At 38.7% G+C, this 14,403-nt stretch overlaps 1 protein-coding gene across 1 annotated transcript in view; it reads right to left on the bottom strand.

The window, feature by feature from the left end:
- The window catches only part of LOC141428338 (23 kDa integral membrane protein-like), a 95,521-nt gene continuing 81,118 nt past the window's right edge, over positions 1–14,403 (bottom strand). Inside the window, exon 5 of the mRNA XM_074088299.1 lies at positions 1–4,778. Within this exon, the coding sequence (XP_073944400.1) occupies positions 4,623–4,778 (156 nt within the window). The 3' untranslated portion in view covers positions 1–4,622. The remainder of the gene's footprint in view (positions 4,779–14,403) is intronic.

Here is a 14,403-nt window from a genome sequence, read left to right as displayed (position 1 = left end):
TAATAAAAAGTATTTTGTCTATACAGCCACGTAAATAAACAGGCCTGTTGCACTACTCTAAACGACCGTTTATACACTTCAGGAAAATTTTCAAAATTAGGCTATCAATCATTAATGCAAACATTGTGCATTGTCTAAAATGTTCAACGTCGAGTTATTTTTATGAAGATGGACAAACATCATAAATACCTACGAGTACCTAAGTCAGTTCAAGTTCAAGAGTAATTATGTTTATATAGTAAGTGGCTCGATGACTTAAATATAGGTACTTCTATTGAAATATGCGACACCTTTTGTTTGTTTACGTAAACCAATTTTGGTTTTAATTACATCGTGATTAAAATAGGAACGAAATAAACAGTTATTTCGTGTACGGTAGAGTTCGTAAAATTCTGAGTAAAAATTTAATCAATAATATCTGAACAATCTTCTACGCCGTTAACAATAGAGTCGTGTTCAGATATTTTTGACCAAATTTTTGTTCAGAAGTTTAAGAACTCGACTGTTGCTACATACCTACTTACGGCTTTTTTTTTTGTAAGACCGATATTTTAATCCTATTCACGTTGCGTGTATACCTGTATATTATGTATACATTAGACAAGTAAGTACCTACTAGAAAGTATTATTTCAATATTATGTTTCTAGAGCAAACCCGGTTCTATGAGCAATTTAGTTTGAAGACAGAAGTACCTTGAATCATTATGCAAGTCGTAAAAACGGCAACAATCTCAAATTTGACAACATGAGAATAAGAATATTTTTAAAGGTAATAAAAATCTATCTAAAAATACGGCTTAAGTAGGTACACATTCCAACCGCAATGCTAAGAAGTTATAAGTATATAGAGTCCAAGAAATCACGTTATCATAGGTTGTATTAGTATTAACAATACATGACATGCATAATATAACGAATTTATCATAATTTCGACTTCGGACGTCATGCCGTATTTTGTACACGTGGCTATTATCATACCTGCCATTAAATATGATCAAACCTGACCTATTTCATGCAGAATATCAATGCTTAATTCACGTTATATTTTAGAAACTGATTTCGTATTGCTCTTGAAGATTAAGATTAATTTATGTAAATGTTATTCCAACGCCCACTGTGAATACCTACGATAATGTGTATGCTAGTGCCTATACTTGGTTTGGATAGGTATTTAAATTTACCTAAATTTAAACAAACTTCAGCTGTCAGATTTGGTACATTCAAGGATTTTAAACATTTTACTAATCTGTCATTGTAATACAAACTAAACTAGTGTATTTCAATACAGAAATGTGAATGTTTAGATAGTTTAATGGGGGAATTTCAATATTTAAGACACCAATTGACATTGTTTTGTTTACATTTAGTTAAATACCTATCCAAACCAAGTATAAGTAGGTATGTCGTCATTAAATTTTCATTAAAAAATATATCTCGTCTCATTATAAAGAATTGTCATAACCAGACTAGTTGTATTACTGGTAAAAATGTTACCACTGTGGCTACACTCAGCCGCAATCAAGCCGCTAGCTTCCCAGCGGGAATAATTATATCCCGCCGCGGAATTCCCGCACATCTCAGTCTGCACTTAGGAGATTACTGTTAACTAGCGTCGGGAACGCAAACTAGAGCACAGACTCAAGTCTAGGGCCCTATACTAAGAAGTGCAAAATTCAAACTTCGTATCATGCCGTCCCGCTGACGCATATGCTATTTAATACAAGAGTGAGAGGGACGGTACGATACGAACTTCGATTTTCGTGGTAGCCCCCCAGTTTGATTTGAAAACTGTCAAGTCGATGGAAATCGAATGGACCTTTTTTTACTTTTGAGGCTGCAGCCATGTTTAAAACGATCTCTATTTTTACAGACTGATACAAACGTGGGACGTTTAGGGTTGCGTACCTACCTCAGAAGGAAATACGGAACCCTTATAGGATCACGCGTGATAGTCTGCTCGTCCGTCTGTTACAGCCAATTTGCTCTGAAACTATTGAACCAATTGAGTTATTGGCCGCTTTTGTGAGATAAACCAGTAAATAAATAAAAAAACCTAATTAAAACCTACTTATATCGTGTGACAGATATTAAAAGATAGGGTCGTTGTGAGCATCTCAAATATATTAGTTTAAAAAGTTACTATAAAAATAGGCGAAAATTTACCAAAGTCATATCTTATCTGAGAAACTAATGACCTAAAAATTTTGAAAAAAAAAGTAAGTATTCAAAACTTCTGTTCTATACTTACACCTGAAGATTTACAGGAAAACCTATAAGAAACGTGTAAATTTAAATTATAAGGGTTGCAATTTTAAATAAATCTAGTAATATCTAAGTAAAACATTAAAATTTCATCGTAATAAGGAATTACGGAACCTTTTTTGTTTACTAGTAAAGTTAAACTAAAACGGCCTTGCTTTTTCCACGAACTCACAGCGCTGCGAGTCACCATGCGATCATTCGCGCGTATTCATCTAATTACAAAACTGACATACATTATGACGTAGTTGCATTCCGAAAACTGGCATCTCTCAATAGGTACCTGAACAATAGCCTGGCAATGAAGGAATATCGCATGAAAAATGTGCGTGAATGACCGCTGCATGATTGCCTTGTTTGTGTTTGTCAGGTGCAGACGCAGGGCGGCTACTACGACATTCGAAGATCGAAGTTAGTATCGTACCGTCCCTCTCACTCTCGTATTAAATAATATTAGCGTCAACGGGACGTCCAGATGCGAAGTTCGGATTTTGCACTTCGTAGTAGAGGGCCATTGACGTGTTTTAGATGCGTAGCCCGAGCCAAGCGTCTCGGTTTCAAGTTCGGCAAAGGTTTCGGTCTATTAACCCCCGACGCAAAAAGGGTTGTTATAAGTTTGACCACTATGTATTTCTGTCTGTCTGTCTGTCGGTTTTTGTGTCTCTATTAAGCTCGTAAACGGATGAACCGATTTGAATGCGGTTTTTTTTCATAGAACGTGTCTCTACTCTTTAGACACAAGACTTTTTACTTAAGAATTTTCTAGTCTTGTAAATTATTTGGTTAGATGCATATAAAAAAGTATTATGTATCTATATACAGGCGGTTCTGAAGTATTAGATGGTAAATCAGTCATTTATCTGTTAATATGATATTTGGTATGAGACTTTGTAGGTACATAGGTTAGAACTACCCTAATCAACACGTTCTATTAATCTTTGTCCAGAGGGTAGAGGGAGAGAGACGTATTTCCCTGAACTTTAACATTTTTCACAACCTTAAAATAACAGCGTGCGATATGTTTTTTTTATGAACCAATAATTCAGTCTATCAAAAACATATAAAGTACTGTAAATAATTATTATAATAAAATAATTTTGTTGTAAAAAAAACTTTTTTTACCATCACTCTTTCTCTTATTCCTAAAATTGTCATTCAAACGCTACAAAAGGATGTTTTGAATAATACTAACATTTGAGTATACGGGCAAATGCAATGAACATACTAATTACCTAGAATAATAATATGGTTTAATTGGCCCTGGTCACGAGCCTCAATACGAATGATCGAATTAATATAATATATGTTGCATCAAGTTTCCAAAAAGTTGGTAAAATTCTCGGAAATTTATGGAAATTTTCATAAGATATTTAGGAAAGTTTCAATCCTCATACAAAATTGTGAGAAGTTTCCAAAATTTTCCTAAGTACTTACATGAAAAATTCCGCAGTTTTGTAAAGTTTCCTTTGGCACATCAGTAAATATACCTAAGTATTCAGGTCTTTTAGAGCAAATTAGACTATATTTTTGTAAATACTTAGTGGCATCGGGGCGACGTTAATGATGTAATATTCGTGGAAAAATATACTTATGTCCACGGAATGAATTTATTTTGTGCTATATCGTGATAACAGAATGCCCGAACGTCCACACCATACATACTTAGCGCATAGATGGCGCTGGGTGACAAAAAAATAAAAATAAAACTGTTTCAAGAACACAATGAGTAATTTCGTGTTTCGCACAGAACGCTCAGGTTGGTGTATGGTAATGCATCGCGATGCAAAGCATGCGACGCGGAAAGTGGAACTAGGGTCAATCAATGAGGCCGTCAAAAGTCTAATCTGTATAAAACATTTTTTTTTCCTTTTGTCAATTAAACAAAAAAAACATGAAGATTAGCCAGTTAACGTTCCGCGTGGCGCCACGCCGTGCGACACTTTTTAGCATGGCGTGACGTCACCGACTCCCACTCTTGATTGAAAAAAGATCATCAAAATAATAATCAAAATTTGACATGGGTCTTTCAAGCTTATTACCAAGCATTTCTCGCATTATTCGCAGGTGGTAGGACCTTGTGCAAGGTCCGCCCGGATTGCTACCACCATCTTGCTCGCTAATCCTTCCGTGAAGCAGCAGTGCTTGCACTGTTGTGTTTCGGCATGGAGAGTAAGACAACCGGTGAAATTACTGGCACGTGAGGTATCCCATCTTAGGCCTCTAGGTTGGCAACGCGTCTGCAATACCCCTGTTGTTGCAGATGTTTATGGGCGGTGGTGATCTCTTACCATCAGGAGACCCATTTGCTCGTTTGCCATCCAGTCGAAAAAAAAAAGCAGACCAGGGCCACAAGAGTTCAATTCCTAATACTTTGGCAAGGTAGGAGCCGGAGCGCTTGGAGAAAGCAAGGAGTCGTCAGGAGCCGCCGCCTCTCGCAGCGTAGAAGAGTTCCTTATGGAGGCCCTGCGTCGCATCCGGATCGCATGTGCCAGGAAGAACGTGCAGAACACTCCAGTACTCTGTAGAAGAAAAGGTAATATTAATCTTGACTTAAATTACCTCTATAGACTGCGTTTCCACAGAGATGTCCGAGGAATGTGTTTTTCATAAACCGCTAAGGGGCTGTTTCACCATCCATTGATTAGTGTTAACTGACGGTTAAATGTGATGCCGTCTCTATTTGTTTTGTTCGATGGTGAAACAGCCCCTAAGTATATTTTATAAACGTAAAAGTTTGTGAGTATGTGCGTGCGTGCATGTGTTTGTTATGTTAGTCTTGTTACTTCTTCCCGCTAAAACTTCTGGGTAGATTAAGATAAAATTTAATATGCAAATAGCTGGATCTTTGAAATATCACATCGGTATAAAATGCAGAAACTTCAAACCACTACGTTAAAAGGCATGAAATCTGACACGTGTGCTTTTTAAGCAACGTTAGTGACGATCACGCTGTAATTTTTGGGCAGGTGTAGCACCTTGTGCAAGGTCCGCCCGGATTGCTACCACCATCTTGCTCGCTAATCCTGCCGTGAAGCAGCGGTGCTTGCACTGTTGTGTTTCGGCGTGGAGAGTAAGACAGCCGGTGAAATTACTGGCACTTGAGTTATCCCATCTTAGACCTTTAGGTCGGCAACGCATCTGCAATACCCCTGGTGTTGCAGATGTTTATGGGCGGTAGTGATCTCTTACCATCAGGAGACCCACTTGCTCGTTTGCCATCCAGTCAAATAAAAAAAAATAAAAAAAAAATGGTTGTCTAGAAGAGATCGCTTTTAAGCGATAAGACCGCCTATTGTCTACCCTGAATCTAATTGTTTATGTCATAAGTTTTTTGTACTGATTTATGGTGTGCAATAATGAATATTTGTATTGTATTTAACCCGGACGGTTAACCCGAACGGTGCCGCGAAGTAAAAGCTAGGAGATACAACATGGAAGTTACTGGAACAATTGAGTAGCCATTATTATGATCCCGGTCATCCTGTCGAATTCTCAGAATCTCATACATAGTGCGAATCTGCTGTGTTCGCTGGTGACAGAATTGAATCCCAACAAATGCTGTGAAAAATGTGCCAAGTCTCGATTGAGACATGATTTGTAAAAAGCAGTGAAATCTTATAGACAGTCCAAGCCTGTGAGGTGAAATATTTCTAAGAGTAGTAAAAAGAAATATAAGAAAAAAAAGAATTAAGTATTTTTTGGGAGTCTTTTCAGGGATTCCTTAAGACTGGTACCTACTGGAGACACACTAGTTTACTTTTTAATGATCGTTATTCAGTGAGTAAGTCAGTATCATATTAGTGTTAGTGAACAGACACCTTCTAGGCAAACGTGTACCATCTTAGGCCTCATCTTCGCCTTCCATCAAGCGAGATTGAGGCCAAACGTAAGCCTATTTTATATTTAAAAAAAAACCTTGTAACTTTGCATTCGTATAATCTCTGAAAGACTCTTTAACATTATATTATAAATGCGAATGTGTTTTTTTACTATGTTTTCAAGCTTAAAGTACTCAACCTGTGATCAAATTTGATACAATGACAGATTGTGACCTTGAAAAGGACAAAGGATATTTTTTATCCCGGGAAATTGTACCTAGTTTTTACTACCTAACCTACCGCGCAATGAACTAATTCTTTTAGACGAAATTACAGGGTTTTATAGATAACCTTAGCTCATCAAACGAAGATATTCCCTTCTACTGAAACGCACTGATGCTAGAGTCTTTCTCAACTTCAACAGAGATGTGAAAATAAGTCCAATTGTTACAGTAAAGACGGTAACAGCCGTTCAGCTTGCGCCCGACTTCGCCGGGACACTACCGTGCCAATTTTATACTGAAGTCGACTAAGCTAGTCTTTTAAGAAGCCGACACGAAATTATACAATGATTCTAAGAAATCGTACGTGAACCGGTAATCACATATTTGATCTATTTACTTGGTAACAAAAATGAAGTTACAAAGTAGCACTGTTATCTATATTCCCAACTAATTAGCTTGCTTTTGCGGCTTACAGTCCCTGTTGCAGTACTATTTATCCAATGGGATAATTTACCTATATCATCTTTACCTACCAACAAGATGGACGGATGACCTGGTTAAAGCCGCAGGTGTAGGTACGGTGGATGCAGGCCGCTGCCAACCGAAGCAACTGGAGGTCTGTGGGGGAGGCCTATGTGCAACAGTGGACGTCCTACGGCTGAGATGATGATGATGATGATCTTTACCTATGCTTTGTCTACAACGTAAAGGGCTTCTTTCTAGAACTACGCGTGTACCCTATAATAAAAACGAGAACTTTATCTGTTTGTTTGCATGCTTAGAGGTGATTTTTGAAACTTACTGAACAGGTTAAAAATATACAGAAATAAAGCTACACTTTTCCAGATAACATAGAACACCTTACGGGCAATAGACAGCTTAGTTGTCTATTGTTTTATATAATAAGAAAAAACCCTGTACCTATATAGAAGGCCGAAGAACTAAAATAATTTCCTTGCTCACCCGCGACCTTACGATAGCTAAGCTTATGCAAAATATGCGTGTTCATGCAGTTCCTCCACCTCCACACTGTAAGAACACACACAAATCACACAAACTCATCTATCACCACCACCACCACCACCTGGTCGTTGACAACTGGTAGCATGGTGTACGGTTGTGTCACTCTGAAGATGAGCTCTGGTTGAGTTCGAAACGCGTCAGTGTAGTGTGGTGGTGGTGATAGATGAGTTTGTGTGATTTATGTGTGTTCTTACAGTGTGGAGGTGGAGGAACTGCATGAACACGCATATTTTGCATAGGTAAGCTTAGCTATCGTAAGGTCGCGGGTGAGCAAGGAAATTATTTTAGTTCATTGATATGGACCTCCGCAAAGTAACGCCTGATTCAATAAATTATTTAGAAGGCCGAAGGTAACTACTTAAAACTTGTACCCAAATTCTTAACTAACGATCTAATTTAAATTTATAAAAAGCCCTTATTCTTTTATCAGCCACTTATCACCCTCTTATCCACGTCTCCGACAAGCACGTTGCGTCATGGCCGACAAAGGATTCTTGTTTTAAAATTGGAACAAAGCGCCACTGAGCGGTTGGTATTTTGTTGACAATCTCGAAATTTGTTACTGGCCGTTAACGCACTCCGATTTGTAACAATGAGGTATGTAACTCGAAACCGGTGGCTGGCCGCTGCATTGAAACGTATGTTCTCATTTTGAAATAATTTATGGTTTTAGAAAATTCACTGTGCGCTCAGTAGGTACTTGCAATAATAAATTATTATATTATGTTGGTTTATATGTACGTCGTCCAATATGACTATTTCTTTTTTCTGGTAAGTACCTACAAGTGGGAACCACTATTACATGAGATCAATTGAGATCTATCATGAAGGCGCTATTTCTGAGGTTTATATATCACTGATGATCTGATGAATGACAAGAATAGATACCTACCACGTTTCAACAGCAATAGAGTACAACAAAAAAAGTACCTACTGAGTTCGATTGCCAGTCCCATCTTTATTATATTGTAAATTTCTTTGCCTGTGCCCTTAGTGTAAGTTTTCGGTTACAAAATACGTCTCGATCGCGTTCGCGTTAAAATCTCATTTTATATGGATACACGAACAGCGCCTCTAGCGGAACGTTTGCGATGTTCGTGTTACCATTCAAATTGAGATTTTACGCGAACGCGATCGAGACGTATTTTGTAACCGAAACTTACACTAGAGGCACTGATGACCTGCAGGGCTACTACGAAACTCGAAACTCGAAGTTCGTATCGTACCGTCCCGCTGACGCTAATATTATTTAATACGAGAGTGAGAGGGACGGTACGATACGAACTTCCATTTTCGTCTTTTCGAATTTTGTAGAAGCCCTTAGTAAATGTATAGAATAGTTGATGATAAAATGAGATGAAATTCACACAGCTTTTTCTTTACGTTTGCATTATTATTATAGAGGATAATAGGAGGATACTTCAAAAAGCTATATCGCCTTCAGGAATTTGCATCTAAAGAATATAAATGAGTCAGCTGGGTCAACTGGCTCTTGAGACTGCTCTATGGATTATCAAGGTTGAAGTCGCAATTAATGTATTATTGTCTATGACGCGACACTATTGTCTTAACGATTATAGTTCTGTTATAGCAAGATATATTGATGGTCGATTTATGTGTACTTTTAATGCGTTTGTTTACTTAAGTAAGCAATCAATTGGCATCTATCATACACGAACATATATACAATTAGCGTTTACCCGCGGCTTCGCACGCGTAAATCCTTAGATACGAGTACAGCAGTTGAATTGAAATTGCGGGATTTTATTAAATTCTCGTGGGAATTCCCTAAAATTACATCGTGGTTTTCATTGACGTTAAATTAAAATACCCATGCCAAATTTCATGACTCTAAACCCAGCCGTTGTTATTTCGAGATTTTATCCCTATCTCGTGGGAATATCGGGATAAAAAATGGCCTGTGGGTTATTCCAGATGTCCAGCTACCTACATACTAAATTTCATGACTCTAAGCCCAGCGGTTGTTATTAAGATATTTTATCCCTATCCCGTAGGAATATCGGGTTAAAAAGTATCCTATGTTTTAATCCAGGTTATCCGAGTTTAAGTTTATCCGAGGTCTACTCGTGACCACGGCCACTTTAATGTTACCGAAACGTACTTAGCTTATTGTTCTTAAATTCGGTGGATTAATCGTTTCGCTTGATTATCGATATGTAATGTAGGTATGTAGTCGGTAATCTGTGGGTAATTTTTATTGTACCTAAACCCCGCGGAAAAAATAGTGTTATTTACGTTAACTGGAATAACCAGTTCTGCGCATTTTTGCGGACCTATACGGCCTTTTACGGATATTCCTGTTGTGTAGAAGGGACAGCCATTGTGAATGCCAGGATCGCATTTAAAAAGAAATGGCAGCTGCGTCCCGAACACATTGCGTTATGCTTTGTTACCTAACAAGATGTTGGTTACCAATATTATTATCCAAATACTATATTATAAATGCGAAAGTTTGTGTGTATTATGGTTCTCTGTGTGTGTGTGTGTGTTAGTTACTCTCTCACGCTAAAGTGGCTGGACCGCAGGACTGGTCGGATTTTGTTAGTGTATTCATTCTTTTCGGGTATACCGGATATTGGAAACGGCTGTAATGATTTCAACGTGCTATGTGAGGGCTATCGGGTATACCCACTAAAAGCCACACAGGTTCCCTCTTGGCCTGTGGGACGCCACGGGAGCATGAAGTGAAGAGTCACCGCGACGCCCACTGGATTATAATAATCTGCCTAAACTAAACTTACTCTATCTTATCATCGACATTTTAAAAGCCTATTATAGCCTACAAAGCCTATCCTACTCATGAATGATCTTACTGATATATGATCGTACCTACTGTTCCGATGTCATTTATTACAGGTTACCAAAAGTTTCAGTCTTAAGCTGGAACTAGAGGCTCAGGATGACTTCGCCCACAGTCCCATTTCGTCACCTTCTTAAATCGTCCTCATTCTCATACAGCATGTTGAGAGAGCAATGAGCAGAGAAATCGCTCAAGACTCATTCACTGTTCTGATTCGCCAACATTCTCACATCCTGAGCCGAACTAGACATGTCATGTCTCGGCTCACACCTCTGAGACTTTACGGTGAAGGAAACCTGCACAAACCTGCGAAGCAATTCAATGGTGTGTGTGAAGTTCCCAATCTGCACTGGGCCCGCGTGGGAAATACGTTCCAATCCCTCTCATTCTGAGAGGAGGCCTGTGCCCAGCAGTGGGACGTATATAGCCTGGGATGATGACATTGATGACACATGTCTGTAGCTTGCACATTTTCGCATAAGCAGCTGCCTCGCGTACCTCTACGTCAATCTTCATATACAAATATGAACAAGCGTGCAGGTTATATGCATGAAAATATGCTTAGCTACAAGCATGTGTATTCCCGGCCTAAAATGGCTTAACTGCCATTTGTCATCCGATACTTCTCAAGGTACTTCGCCTTTACCGTAAATGATGACGTGATGCACTGACCATCCAACCCGGCTACGTTTCTACGCGACTGAATGCGTCGTGAGCGATTTCTCTGCTCATTGCTCTCTCAACATGCTCACTCTACAGAGTTAACTAATAAACTACGCAATGTATTACAAAATAGCTCTCGAAGTCGCTGATTATTCATGGTTGCGGCTAAGCCATACGAGCCAAGGTGTTCCTGACATCAGTCAAGTTTCTGTTAGCGCGCTAAGCATGCCTAACGTAGCGATATTGGTTTTATTCAGATGTGTCATACTTGGAATTATGGCGTAATACGTATATACAATAGTCAAAGTATTTGTACAATATGCATAGCATGTATTTTGTTTTGCGTAGGACCACAGAATAAGTATGACGTCCACCAACAGATGGACGGATGACCAGGTTAAAGCAACAGGTTCACGGTGAATGCAGGCCGCTTCTAACCAAATCAACTGGAGGTCTATGGGGGAAGGGGGAGGCCCATGTCCAGTCCAACACTGGACGTCCTACCTATGATGATGATTCGTTATAACCGGAAACTTTAAGTTTAGTTAGTAAAGGCCCTAATAAACATACATAGCAAATGTTCGACATAATGACATCAAAATAAAATTGAGACCATTATGTGCGTGTTTTAATGCTATGTCCCACGTCTTTCCAAACATCTAAATAAATCTATGAGGTGTTTTAAAATAAACCGAAATAGGTATTTCAGGAGACAATTGGGGTAGTTTGAGTGGACACAGCGCGACCTCTGTGAAGGTGTTTTTTTTTTGGGATTTTTGATTCAAAATATACTTAGTGACGCCTTGGAGCGTGGAACATTCTGAACAACGAACAATGTATGAAATCATTTGCCCAACCATAACAAGTCCTGAAAATATTTCAGTCCAGTCAAACTAACCCAACCAACACTTAAAACACAGTGTACACAAGAGAACCTATTGTCTAGTATTTTAAAAGGAAAACGTTCATAATTAACGGCCCTAAGCCGCGCGGCGCGGACGCAGGGGCCGTGGGTAAACACGCATTCGACATACTGAATTATAGTTTGTATAGCTCACCGTGGGCACTGACACGATGTTTATTTCTGTTGACATTTCATGCTGGCGTCAGAGCTATTTTGGTCAAAGGTGATTCCCGGCAGATGCATCTTTTGTATGCATATCATGCATACCATCCATGTCATAACATAACCAAGGGTTGGAAATACGACTGTTACAAAAACTAGACTACTTGGTGTTGCAGACTTTTTTTGCAACAACACATTATTATATTATGCGACATCTGTAGACTGTGAACGAACTTCTCTGACTCGTAAATGGGTCCTAAAATTGTCGTTGTTATGCATTCATAGGTCGGTCGGAAATGTGATTAGATGATTCTGTGAACCGCTTTATTTAAAGCTCATTTCGAAACCTGAGCTCATTTCTGGTTTTGATTAGTCGCGAAGTAGCCAAGTAATACTTGGTTCATATTATCAAGAAGTAATAAGTAACTAGCAACTTTAAAATAGACGCAAAATCAATGTGCCCAATATTAAAATTGTACTTCTTTTACACTTTATTTGGCATGAAAAACAACGCTGCCAAGGCAACGGCTAGAATCTGAATTAAGAAAACTAAAACTACACACACAGAGTAATTGCAACTCTGAGTGTTGGTACGAGGAACTCTGCGTTCAGATTGAATCCTGAGCTCCATTGTTCCCGCTGAGTCACCACAAATTACTTCCTTGTGCGCCGCCGACGCTAGATTTAATAAGATTTGTCGCGTCATAATGGAGCAGTCAGTTTTGCTAAGCAAAAGGTTTTGAATAATGATGGTTTTTGTGTCAGGTGGAATGTCGTTAGTTGGCGTTTGTATCGTGAGGTCTGTATGACATTACGTCGGCGGCGTCAGTGCAGGACCTTCTAAATGAAAATAGTTATTTATGATTCAAGTGCGGAAAGTAGGCAATTACCAACGAGTGGCGGAGAACTTAAAACACGAGCGAAGCGAGTGTTTTGAGCCGGCACGAGTTGGGAATTTCCTACTTTCGACACGTATTGTCATACAACGTTTTACAATGCATTAAGCGAGGAAAAAAATCGAGGCAGTGACTACATCATTTATTTGCTATACTCCTTTTACTACAGTAGCAGGCAGTAGATATACATACCGACATGTACACCAAACCAAAAACGTTAACATATACACTTTATTAAACCAACTTTCATAACAATCATTGAACCACCAGAACAGCTACAGCTACTTAAAATAGGTAAAGGAGACTGCTTTAGTATCGTGATTTTTTACGATTAATTATTAGCCCCTGTTGCTTGACATTGTCCACAGTAATATTGAATGAATGAATGAAAAAAAGTTTATTCAACACACATAATAGTTACAAACAAAAGTTACAAAAATACTATTGGCTAGTCCTTATCTCCTGCACTCCTATAATGCTAAATATCAATGCAACCTGTGAATAAATCCGTGTAATAGTTCATCAAGTATATTTTTAATATTATATATCTAATTTACCAGCTACGAGTATTAACAAAATGTCACCTTAAATCTGAGATTGTTTAGCTTTGGAACTGTAAATAATTCAAAATCGGTTCACTAATTCTAATAGATAAAAGCAAATAAATAATAATAAGACGTATATCTATACCTAGTGCCATCCACAAAGACGCGTGATTTTGTCAAAATTAGCCATTAATGACATTGTTATAAGAACCACGGCACGCGTCATCGTTAATGACTCTAACCTATATGTGTGTAGAGGTAGATTATTCTATCAATTTAAGATATTTATTAACTTAGATACAGTTCACGTATTTCAGCATTGATTAAGTCGGCGGGAGTTTGTCACTGACAATTTGTGCTTCGTGGACTACGTTCGTGGAGGACGTCAGGCGGCGTAGTCAGATGTAAATTCGTCGCCGTTTCGTGTCTAAATTAAATGAGCCAATCGCAGGCAAAGACTATAACGTCAAACGGACCCATAATACTAACACCATTTAGCGGTATTCCTCCTGTCAGAGTACCCTCATTGATTGATTGAGTCAATCATTTACTTTGAGGAGGTCCACATCAATGAGCCTTGCTCCTCTGCTGCCTACCACTGCTACGCGTTATTATACCTAGCAGTGGCGAAGCGTCCCTACAACCCGATTCCCATCGGCTTGCCCAATATTTACAAAATAGGACTACAGGACATACATGATTTATGAAAGATATATGCGATCTTAGCTTCGGCTTTACCACGAAAATATCTGACGCTACGCCACTGAATACCTAGTTCAGAAGAAGTTTGATTTTGACTGAGTCAATAATTCTCTGCCCTTGACGGTAACTAGATCCCATTATTAAGAAATTTTGAGCTGGTCACGATTTGAATGGGTCCCGAGTGTTGAACTTTAAGGTAAGGCTACGGAACCCCATTTCGGGCGTGTCCGACACGCTCTTGGCCGGTTTTTTAATTTATTCAATGCATTGCTAGTTTGTTATACTCTACAACACAATCGTCTAAGTATAGCTGAGGGTAGAAATCGAACTCAGAATTACCCGTCAGTCAGTGATGAATATACATACGTACACAAACTCGAGCAACT

This window comes from Choristoneura fumiferana, chromosome 5, assembly GCF_025370935.1.
Source record: "Choristoneura fumiferana chromosome 5, NRCan_CFum_1, whole genome shotgun sequence".
In the NCBI taxonomy this organism is placed as follows: Eukaryota; Metazoa; Arthropoda; class Insecta; order Lepidoptera; family Tortricidae; genus Choristoneura; species Choristoneura fumiferana.
Note: the sequence above shows the minus strand (reverse complement) of the source record. Positions and strands in the feature narration are given on the sequence as shown.